The sequence below is a fragment of the Octodon degus genome, unplaced genomic scaffold (genome assembly GCF_000260255.1).
Source record: "Octodon degus isolate 3935 unplaced genomic scaffold, OctDeg1.0 scaffold00035, whole genome shotgun sequence".
NCBI classification, from domain to species: domain Eukaryota; kingdom Metazoa; phylum Chordata; class Mammalia; order Rodentia; family Octodontidae; genus Octodon; species Octodon degus.
Genome location: NW_004524611.1, coordinates 14,169,984 through 14,180,569, shown reverse-complemented (window position 1 = coordinate 14,180,569; position 10,586 = coordinate 14,169,984). Strand labels below are relative to the sequence as shown.

Genomic DNA, 10,586 nt, shown 5'->3' with positions numbered 1-10,586 from the left:
AGAGAGAGAGATGGAAAATCAATGAAGGAATTAAACATTAAACTTTCTAGTGGGGTTGCTTTGCTACCTTCTGCCCCCTATGAGCTGTGAGCTGTTTCTCTACTGCGATGCCTGTCTGCCATGTCAGCGTGCCTTGGCTCAGGTTGATTAAGGATTGAAACTTTTTCTTTCTTTCTTTTTTTTTTTTTTTTGGCAGAACCGGAGATTGAACTCAGACCCTTTGCTTGCCAAGGAAGCGTGTATTCCACTGAGCCATCTCCCTCTCCCTGGGAGATGGCTTGGCTCAGGTTGATTAAAGATTGAAACTTCTACACACTGTGAACCAAATAAACCTTTGCTTCTTTAAAAAACAAACAACCAAAAAAAAAAAAAAAAAAAAAAAAAAACTTGAGAAGAGGGGCCTGTAGGGGGTGGTCCCTGGGGCTGAGTTTACCTTGACACTTAGAGATAGTCCCTTGGCTACTTACTAAGGAAATGGAGTGGGGAGGAAAAGAGAGAGCCCTAGGCCAGATGGGCTGGGACCAGCTTTTAGGTTGGCTTAGGTTGTAGCCCATCCTCTCCTTTGTTCACCCCCAAAGTGAGTACAGGACTTTTAGAGAGTGGAAGGGAGGCCACACACAGAAAACCAGGATCACATGGCTGCATGGCAAAGGTGGTAATGGTGGCTAACAATGTATTAGTGATACAGGAGAATGGAACTCCCAACCTGAAGGATATATGGAATGAGTTTGTGTTCTGTAAAACTGAAGAATTAATTTTAGGAACAATGGAGGTTAAAAGCAGAATATATTTATTAAGGGACAGAAGGGGACCTAAGTGGGTTTGCCAAGAAACTGCCTTTTCTGGGGGTTTTATAGAGCAAAACCATGACATGAGGTGGGTCTGAGATGAGAAACATGGGAACTCCCACATGAGGAGGGACAAAACTGTGGTCCATGGGGCTGGTGAGATGGCTCAGTGGTCTAAAGCACTTACTTAGAACAAGCTAAACAAAGCACAGGGACCACTGTTCAATCCCCCAGCACCACATGCCAGCCAGCCCCGCCCCCTGGTGGGCTGAGCTGGCCACACAAATAAATAAATAAATAAATAAATAAATAAATAAATAAAAATTTAAAAAAAAAACAAAAACAAAACTGTGGTCCACTAGTAAGATAACAATTGCTCAGGTAAAACTGATTAGATTGGGATCAAGTGGGGAACTGAGTATCGTAGCAAGCAGACAAGAATACAGAGCAGGGGCTCTTCCAGGGTTAGTGATTTCTTGGCTTTTTCAAGGTGATTGATACCTATGGAGAATATCAGTTCCTGAGGCCCATCCTTAGGGAGGTATGTGGCTGCATTTGTTTAATCTTTTTTCTGGTGGTCTGACCCACAGTGGAAGTGCCTGACCCTCCCACAGTTGCAAGGTATCTTGTCTTCAATACTGGCTCCTTTGAGGGCCTAACCCTGTCTGACTGCCTGTAATATTTCTGTGTAACTCAGCTGCCTACAACATTCCCCTCTCTGAAGAAGTAACCCAAACTGCCTTGAGGGAATGATGGGTGATGACAACTTGGGTGTCTTCAGGCTGAAAGGGGTCATAGTTGTTGACTGGCAGTCAGAGATACTCTCCAGAGGTTCTGCTAAGGCCCTTGACAGACACCAGACATGTTCATCTTGGGTAGGCATATAGCTGTAAGTCTGGAGGAGACAAAGGCAAAGAATCAATTGAGGGGGCTGGTGAGATGGCTCAGTGGTCTAAAGCACCTACTTAGAACAAGCTAAGCTAAGCAAAGCACAGGGACCGCGGATCAATCCCCCAGCACCACATGCCAGCCAGCCCCACCCCCTGGTGGGCTGAGCTGGTCACACACACACACACACACACACACACACAAATATAAAATAAAAAATTAAAAAAAAGAATCAATTGAGTATGCAGGGGCCAAGTAATACCTACAGGATAATTATTAATATAGTCTACAATGATTTCCATCTCGAGGAGCCAGTAATAGCTTTCCATAAAGAGGATAAAGGTAAGGCCAAGGGAATTTGAATTTGACATATTATTGATTCGTCATCTAATATCTTCAGCAGCTACTGAGATACTAGCAGAAGAATCAGGAATGTACACACAACATTTAGTTTTTATAATTTTGTAAATAGCCTTCTGTGCTGCTGTTAGAATGTCTAATGCAATCTAATTTTGAAGGATGGTCTGTCTCATTAATTTTTTTTTTTTCTTTTGTGACCGTACTGGTGATTGAACTTAGAACCCTGTACTTGCCAGGCAGGCAAATATTCCACTGTGCTATCTCCCTGGCCCTGTCTCATTAATCTTAATCTCTTTGTTTAGGAGAGAGAAGGCAATTGTGCTATCACTTAAGGCCCACTGAGTATAGTTAGTTAGTCTTGATATGTGTCATGCAACGTTTTCTCTAGACAAGACTGGGTGGATCCCAGTAAAATGAATTTAAAAGTAATCTAGCATATTTGTTATAGGTTTTAACTGTCTGATTACCTGGGGTCTGGCATCCTCTAGGCAAGAATAAATTTTCTGAGAAATTAGAGCATGTATAACCAAAGCACAAGCACTAAGAACTTACAGATAAGTTTAGAAACTATTTTTAAGGGTTAGCAATTATAACCCACTGGCTCATTAGACCCCTTTATTGATGAATTCTAACATTTTGTCATTAAGTCCCTCTAACTTTAGTTATAATTATCTCTAAATTTTTGATGACCTTATGAAAGCCAGATTAATACCTTATTACTCTTTTTTACTGTCAGTGATGTAAGTACTTGCATGTTTTTAAACTCAAAAGTTACTGTCTTTTAAACTTAAGACTTAGAAATTCACAGAATATTTGCAGTAAGAGAGTGGGGAAATGTTTTTGTCTTTCAATTTGAAAACACTTGTAAATACTGAAATTATGACATTCAAACATTTACCTATGTTCATGTTAAGTAGATATGGGAGGTAAACACAAAGATTGGACACACTATGTACATTTCTTTTAAAGTGTATGTATGATATTTCATAAATCAAAACATTTTATTATAAAACATTAGGCAATGTTAATTTTGAGTTATGCAGTCTGAACGGTCATACCTATATTTACCATCAGCATGAAGTACCAGGAGTTACATCAGGGACCAACCAGATGGACTCATACACAGTTACAACATAGACAGCATTTAGTGTATGTAGCATTTTATCCAGTATTTAACAGGGTAAAATCATCTCCGGTGCTGTGATGAAACCAATGTCCCATTCAGTGCTTCTGGTACGGCACCTGGGTGTCAGCAAGAGCCCTGCCACTGAGTTTTGTGCCAAAGATAAGGCCTGGCTCCGTCTATAGGCCCAAAGCCATTGCACACCTTGCAGCCAGTGTTTTTAGACTTTTTTCTTTTACCCTGACAAGATTCTGTCTGCCCTTGGGAACCTGCTTTGACCAATGAAATACTCTTTAAGTTTTTGTATGTGAATAACAATATTGTATATTTTTTCAATATGTATTATATTTGTGTAAGCCAGTCTCAGCATCATTTTGATTAGTTGGCAACCTGAATATATATGATAGTATTTAACTCTCTCAGATGAAATCTCTCCAGGATGACAGAGCTGGGCTTTTAGGCATAACTAAGAGGAATGGGTGGGGCCGGGGAGATGGCTCAGTAGAATAAGTGCTTATATATTAATATAATTTTATATGCCACAGATTATAACAAATCCATGAGTTCAATCTCTGGTTTCACAATAAAATAAATAAATAAATAAATAAAGGAATGGGTGAAGAGAAAGTCATCCCAACTACAACTTATGTGAGATTTTTAAATGACTTTTTATTGCAGTATGGCGCTAGAAGGAAGGCCAGCATTGGAAAAGGACAAAGAGACCTATGCCAATGTCCCGCAATAGGCTGGGGTTTTTCCCCTAGTCATGATTACTCAGGGCTCCTGTGTGGAAAAGACAGGTAGAGGTAACAGCCAGAGCGAGGAGGCAGCCCCAGGGCCCTCCCTCTTTGTGTTGTCTCCCTCCAGAGGCCACCTCAGCAGTCAGGCCTTGGCTGGGGGACCTCTTATTAGAGCAGTCCCTCTTAAGGTGGCCTGGCTTTTGACAGGGATAGCAGATGAATGTAGTGGTTGAGTTCTTGGAGCCCCAAGAGTCAAACTTAGGGTCTGCTTCTCAGTGCTACAGCAAATGCAGCCACTTTTTCCCGGTCTCTTTGGCCTCTTCTTCATCACAGTTATAAAATACTGAGGAAGCAGTTTTTACTAACATCAAGTGGGCTATATGAAGCAAAAGCCATCTTCTGTAGCTTTTTTCTAATAACTGAGGTTGATTGAGTAATGAACTTATCCTTAAGAATAATTTGTCCTTCTACTGAATTAGGATCCAGGGAAGTATATTTTACCAGTGCTTCTATTAAATATTTTAAGAAAGCAGAGGGTTTTCATCTTTCTCTTGATAAATAGGCTGAAAATTTAAAATAACTAGAAGGCTTTATTTTAGTTCTTAGACCTGTAAAAATACACACTGGAAAATGTCTCCTGTTTTAATCTCCTGGGCTGTTAGGCCAGCAGGGGTCTTAGGTAGGGACTGCTAGGGCTGTAGTGGGAAATGGTTGTTTCCCTGACTATTTTCTGGTTGTTTAAAAATTAAAAATATGATATTTAGCCCCAAATGTAATAGCAACTTGGAATGCTGCCTATCTCTCATTAGAGGTCAGTGTTAAGAGTAACATTATATCTGCCTACAATATTAGCTCCACAGGTTTTATTGAGTACTACTTTGCCACAGTAAATCCCGGGCTCCGGGTGAGGCATGCGAGGATCCATGCATCCTCGTGGGAGGAGGCTGACAAGACCCAAAGGAGCACTGTGATTTCTGAAGTCCCCAAGTGAGGTGAAGACAAAGACGCTTGTAGTTTAGAAACATCACCCTGGCTGCCATGTGGAGATTACAGTGTAGGGAGAAAGCAGGAGGCTAGAAGGTCCCCTTGGGCAGTAGTGCGACTTTGGGAGCAAGGGGATAGTACCTTGGACTAGGATGGTAGCTCTGGAGAGGGAAAGAAGCAGGTGGACGTGGAGTCTATTTAGGAGATAGAGCTTGCAGATAGGATGGAAGAGGATGCAGAAAGAGGAACCTGGAGCTTGGGCTGCAGTATCAGGCAGCTAATGGTGCTGTTAGTTGGGGCTGAGGAGGCTAAAAGATGAACTGGGATTGGAGATATGGACATTAAAGGTTCTGGTTTTGCTGTGTGATATTTGAGATGACCATGAGAGGCCCAGATAGAGCCTGTAGTGGGGAAAACAGGGTGGGATAAATTGTGCAAGTTGTTGGTGTGTAAGTGGTGTCCAAGGACTGAGGAAATCACAGAAGCTCTGGGTTTTGAAGTGGTGCTTTTCAGCTGGAGACACTACTGCCCCCCTCCTTCTAGGGGCATGTGGCGGCAGCGTCTGGGATACTTTTTGTTAGAGCTGAAGGAGAATTGCCCCTGGCCTGGACTGGTGGAGGCCAGGGATGCTGGTAAACATGTTATAAACAAGTTATCTGACCCCAAAAGTCTGTGGCACCGAGGTTAAGACACCCTGTCCTAGAATGAGAAAGGAAAATATTTTTCAGTCCAGGGTCTGGACAAGAAGAAGACCCTCCAGCAGAGAAGACCGAAGAACAACTTGAGGGAGACGAGGGAAGCCTGAAGGATGTGGAGTCTTGAGAGGGGAGTGTGTTTGGAGCAGGAAGATTTCTCGGCCTTATCACATGCTTTGAAGAGGCTGAGTCATTTGTGCGCAGAGAGGGTGACTAATGGTTTAAGGGAAAGGGACACTCTTGATGATCGTACGTGACCAGTTTCTATGGTTTGTCTAGGTCAGAAGTTCCAGGGTAGAAGGTTACTCTGATAGGCACGGCTTGCTAAATCATTTCCTCCCTGCTCAGAATCCCTTTCCTAGGTAACTTCCTTAACCCACACACAGCAGGTGGGTACTTTTATACTTATTTTACAGAAGGTGCAATACTGTTATTGCCCCAACTTTAGAGATGATGGAAACTGAGGCACAGAGAGGTAAATTATTCTCCATGGCTAGGAGAATAACTTCAGCATTCGACATGACTGAAGTTGGGCGAGTGGAGGCAGTGAACAGACTTGGTGTATTTGAGAAGCCTTCTTAAAAAGGGGGCCAGAGATGTCACAGGGACAAGAGGATGTTTGTGTGCCAATGGGAAAAGTCCACATGGAGGCTGGGAGGTGGGAGAGCTGAGGACCAAGGTCTGAGGGGAGTCTGACCCTTCCTAGAGCTTTGAACCAGTTATGCCGAGACTGGAGCAAGGTTACCCCTGCTCTCGGCTTCTCTCCCACCTGCCCACTACTGGCCTCCACAGCACACCACTTCTACATTCTGGGTTACCCCCTTTTATAGGATGCAGGTCTAATCCTTGTAGAAACACTGCCTAGGAGTCCTCCATCCTAAGAGCAGCTCAGCTCTGCCGTCAGGGGCCAGAGCTGCCCACTGAACGCATCAGCAATTCTCTGCCTGACCCTGTCATGGTCCTTAGCACAGTCTCTGAGCCCCGGCCGGGCTCTTTTGACTCAGGGGCTGGGGTTGCTCCTGCTCCCAAGAAAATGTTCTTTTCTCCTGTACCTTTCTTCTGCCTCTGTCTTGCCCAACCTCCTGTCTGCCTGGGTAGCAGGCACATCCTTAGCCCTTTTCTGGTTCCCAAGTAGGTGAGGACCCTATTGACTGCTACCCTGATAGTGTGCTTATGCTTTTATAGTGTTCTAGTCCGCAAGCTACCTGTACTACTTTTTCCTTTGAGTTTGATGTCTTCATTCCATGCTAGAATGTAACCTCCATTAAGATAGGTTTTGCTCCTCTTGGTTATTTCCATGGTTTTGTTCAGTAATTACTTACAAAATGAGCAAATGTATTGTTGACTGTTTTACTACCTACTTGGTATGTGAGCTTTGATTAAAAAAAACCAGTGGATGTTTACATTTTTAAAAATTACAAGGAAAGACGGATTGCCACTTATCCTTTCTCAATAGGACCCTCCCTTGAGCACACTTAATCCCATCATTTTGGCCACTTTGTGAAACACTGTGGAAGCCCTCTCTTGCAAATGTCCTTAGTTGTGCTGTTGTGACTGCCTTGATGTCCTGAATTGATTTAAAACATTTCCCTCTCATAGTCTTTTTGACTTTTTGGAAGAGCCAGAAGCCACACAGTGCCAGACCTGGTGAATTAGGTGGAGGAGGACACACTGTAACGTTTTGGTGAGTCTGCCTTTCTGCTGGCTGACGCTCGGCAGCAGCGTTCATCATGTTTCTCATCGTACCTTATAAAGCGCTTCACAAAAGACTGCCAGAGCTGCTTCAGAAATTGGCAACAATAATGGGATAAGTGTCTTCAATGTGGAGCGCATTGAGGGGGATTAATGACAGTATATCTTTTGCATATAAATAATACATTTGGCCAAGCAATGGCCGTGACTCATCCACATGGCTGCACTGACAAAGGTTCTACAATCTCAGTACAGGATCTCAGTATAAATCCTGAGAGGATTTCACTGACCTTCTCAGACCAAAAAGCTACAACTCTTATTGCACAGGTCCTGCTTTACCTTGGTCTTAACCATCCAGTAGAAAAGTATGAAGACGAAATATAGGAAATAAAGCCATGCTGTTATGTTGAGCTGTGGGGGACTCAGGTCAATAATTTCTGACATTGCCAGTTAAACAGAAGACCCAATGCTATTATGGGCTACTGGACTCTTTTAGAATATTTTGCTGAGTTTACACACCTATAATATTCAATAACGGAACTTAGAAAAAATAGGGTATACAGATGAATGTCCATTTTGTATCTGTGTATTCAAAGTAGTTAGGATAGATATATAGTTGCATTCTCTTAATGAATAGAATGATTTGTTCTAATGGTGTTTGTAAATAGGATCTCAAGTCCGCATCTTGTACAGCAATTAACCACTAAGAAGAATAAATGCAGTGTGCTATTTGTTGAAACTGTACTTCCGATTTGATTTGAAACTGTCTCATTGGTGTTTATCAATAAAATTTTGAAAAAAAAAATGTCACAGGACTGTCATGCTGCAATGCTGTTTATGGTTAGATTTCTAAATTTCTGTGTAGAAATATGTAATTATTTATTCATATTCTTTAAATATTTTTCATTTTTTAAATTTTTATCTCCATATTCTGTAAGGACTTAAAGTTTAACATATCAATACTTGATGGAAAAAAAATACATTTAACTGGTTTAATATTCACCATATTTTTGATTATTATGTGTGGCTCCATATCTTGTGTTTGATAGTTTTTTCTGCTGTGTACACATTTCTTCATTATTATTATTATTATTATTATTTTGTATGTGTGTGTGTGTGCAAGGTCTCACTACACAGCTCGAACTTGTAGTGATCCTCCTGTTTTCAGCCTCCGTAGTTATGGTTTGTGTCTAGGTGTCCCCCCAAAGCCTCATACAGTCTTGGGGCAGCTTCTAGAGTTGTGACTGATTACTGTGGGTGTGGATGCTGCACCTGCCCTGGGGCAGGTAATTTGCATTACAATGTAAGGAGGGAAGAGAAGCTAGTTGCTTGAGCTGCTCCTACCCCTCCCTCGCTCTTGCTCTTTGCCACCACCATGAAAGGTTGCCCTCTGCTGTGTGCCGCTGTGCCTTGGAGCCAGCTGAGTGTGGACTGAAACCTCCAGTGACTGTGAGCTAAAGAAACCTTTCCTTCCTTCATTTTGAGTGTCGGGTATTTGTCCCAGCAACGAGTGAAGAGTAACTAAAACACTAGTGCTGTGATTACAGGCATGTACCACCACACCTGGATTAGGTCACAGGCTCAGCACACCTCGGGGTGGGGTCTGTGTGGCACAGATCAAACCCCGGCTCCTGCACTTGCCTAAAGAGACACTTAGTCTAATGGGCTGTCTCGCCAGCCCTTCACTATAAATTTGTATTATTTAATTTATTTATTCTTTTTGTGCCTGGCTCAGCCCATGCTGGGGGTGGGGCTGGGGTGGCATTTGGTGCTGGGAATCCAACTGTGGTCCCTGCGCATTTGCCTAAGCAGGTACTTTAGACCACTGAGCTATCTTGCCAGCCCTAATTTTTAAAAAAATTTAAAATTTATTTATTTATTTATTTGATACAGAGTCTTGCTATGCAGCTCAGACTCATAGTGATCCTCCTGTCTTAGCCTCCCCAGTTTTAGCATTACAGGAGTGCTTCACCACACCTGGTTTCAGTGGCTGGCTTGGCGCAGGGCCAGCCTGACATTCAGTCCTGGGGACTGAACTCGGGTCCTCGCGCTTGCCAGGCAGGCGCTTAGACCACTGAGGTATCTCCCCAGGCCCTTTACTATGAATTTTTGAAGTCTTCTTGATTATTACTAAGTTTGAATGTATGTTATGAAAGTATTTAATTCAGTATCCTCTTTTGTGGTCATTCATCATAACTAGAAAGCAGTATGTTAAACTTGTACATTATCCATTTTTCCTACTAGGATGGCTGATTTGGTTTTTTGTGAACCAACAGAGCTTTACAACATCTTGAATCAGGTCACAAAACTGTCCAGATTAATTGAACCCAACTATCTCTGTTTATTTGGTAAGTATATGAGCAGGCACACAAACAGCCTGAGTTTTAACAGATTAATACCTGTGGAGAGTTGTTAGGTTTGTTGGCTCAAATGTTACTTTTTACTAGTATAGTATATGACTTGTGAATCTTCCCAAATTAGTTCCAGAAATTTCCAGAAAATGTGTTCTAAGTCCTCTTGTTACTGTTTTAATAAGCTATTTTATTTTTTGGAACCGGGGATTGAACTCAGGCCCTTGCACTTGCCAGGGAAGCACTTATTCCACCGAGCCATCTCCCCGGCCCCTTAATAAGCTATTTTAAACATCACGTGCGTAGTAGTATTGATGGATACCCATGTACTTCGATTCAGTTTTGACATAGAAATAAAATAAACACAGATATACCCCTTTTGTATCACATTATGATTGCGTTTTTCTTTCCCCAGGGACAGCTGCTTCCATGTTTTCACAGTTTTACTTCATACAAGTACTTTAAACATTCATGCAAATAGTACTGTTATGTCCACTCATTTTGCAACTTCGTTTATAGTACTTGGAATTGAAACCTAGACCTTCAACTGAGCTACGTGCCCAGCCCTTTTTTAGTTCTTATTTTGAGACAGGGTCTCTCTAAATTGCAAAGTTGTCCAGGCTGGGCTCAAACTCGTGATCTTACTGCGTCAGCCTCCCAGAGTGCCTATCTGCCATTACAGGTATGCACTGCTACACTTGCCTTTTTATTTTATACTGGGGATCAAACTCGGGACCTTGTGCTTGTCAGGCAGGTGCTTATGCCGCTGAGTCATCTCCCTGGCTTTTATGTTGTTTTTGTTGAAAAACATATTTTTGAGTTTTCCCATGTCTATATGTGATGTCCATTTAATTTACTTTCACTGTTAACTGAATCTGTATCTGCTCCCAATTGATTGCAATATATTGTTCTTATAAATAATGCTGCAGTGAGCAACTCTTCACATTTCTATTCCCATGTACAAG

General features: G+C 42.1%; 1 protein-coding gene across 3 annotated transcripts in view; it reads left to right on the top strand.

The window, feature by feature from the left end:
* Styxl1 (serine/threonine/tyrosine interacting like 1) overlaps positions 1 to 10,586 on the top strand; it is a 63,541-nt gene that overhangs the window by 8,598 nt on the left and 44,357 nt on the right. Inside the window, exons 2-3 of one of the 3 annotated variants that reach the window (XM_023714392.1) lie at positions 7,204 to 7,262; positions 9,515 to 9,618. In XM_023714392.1, coding sequence (XP_023570160.1) covers positions 9,516 to 9,618 — 103 coding nt within the window. In that variant the 5' untranslated portion in view covers positions 7,204 to 7,262; position 9,515. Of the gene's footprint in view, positions 1 to 7,197; positions 7,263 to 9,514; positions 9,619 to 10,586 lie in introns of all 3 variants that reach the window. The other 2 variants (XM_023714391.1, XM_004630447.2) reach the window with 2 other exon arrangements.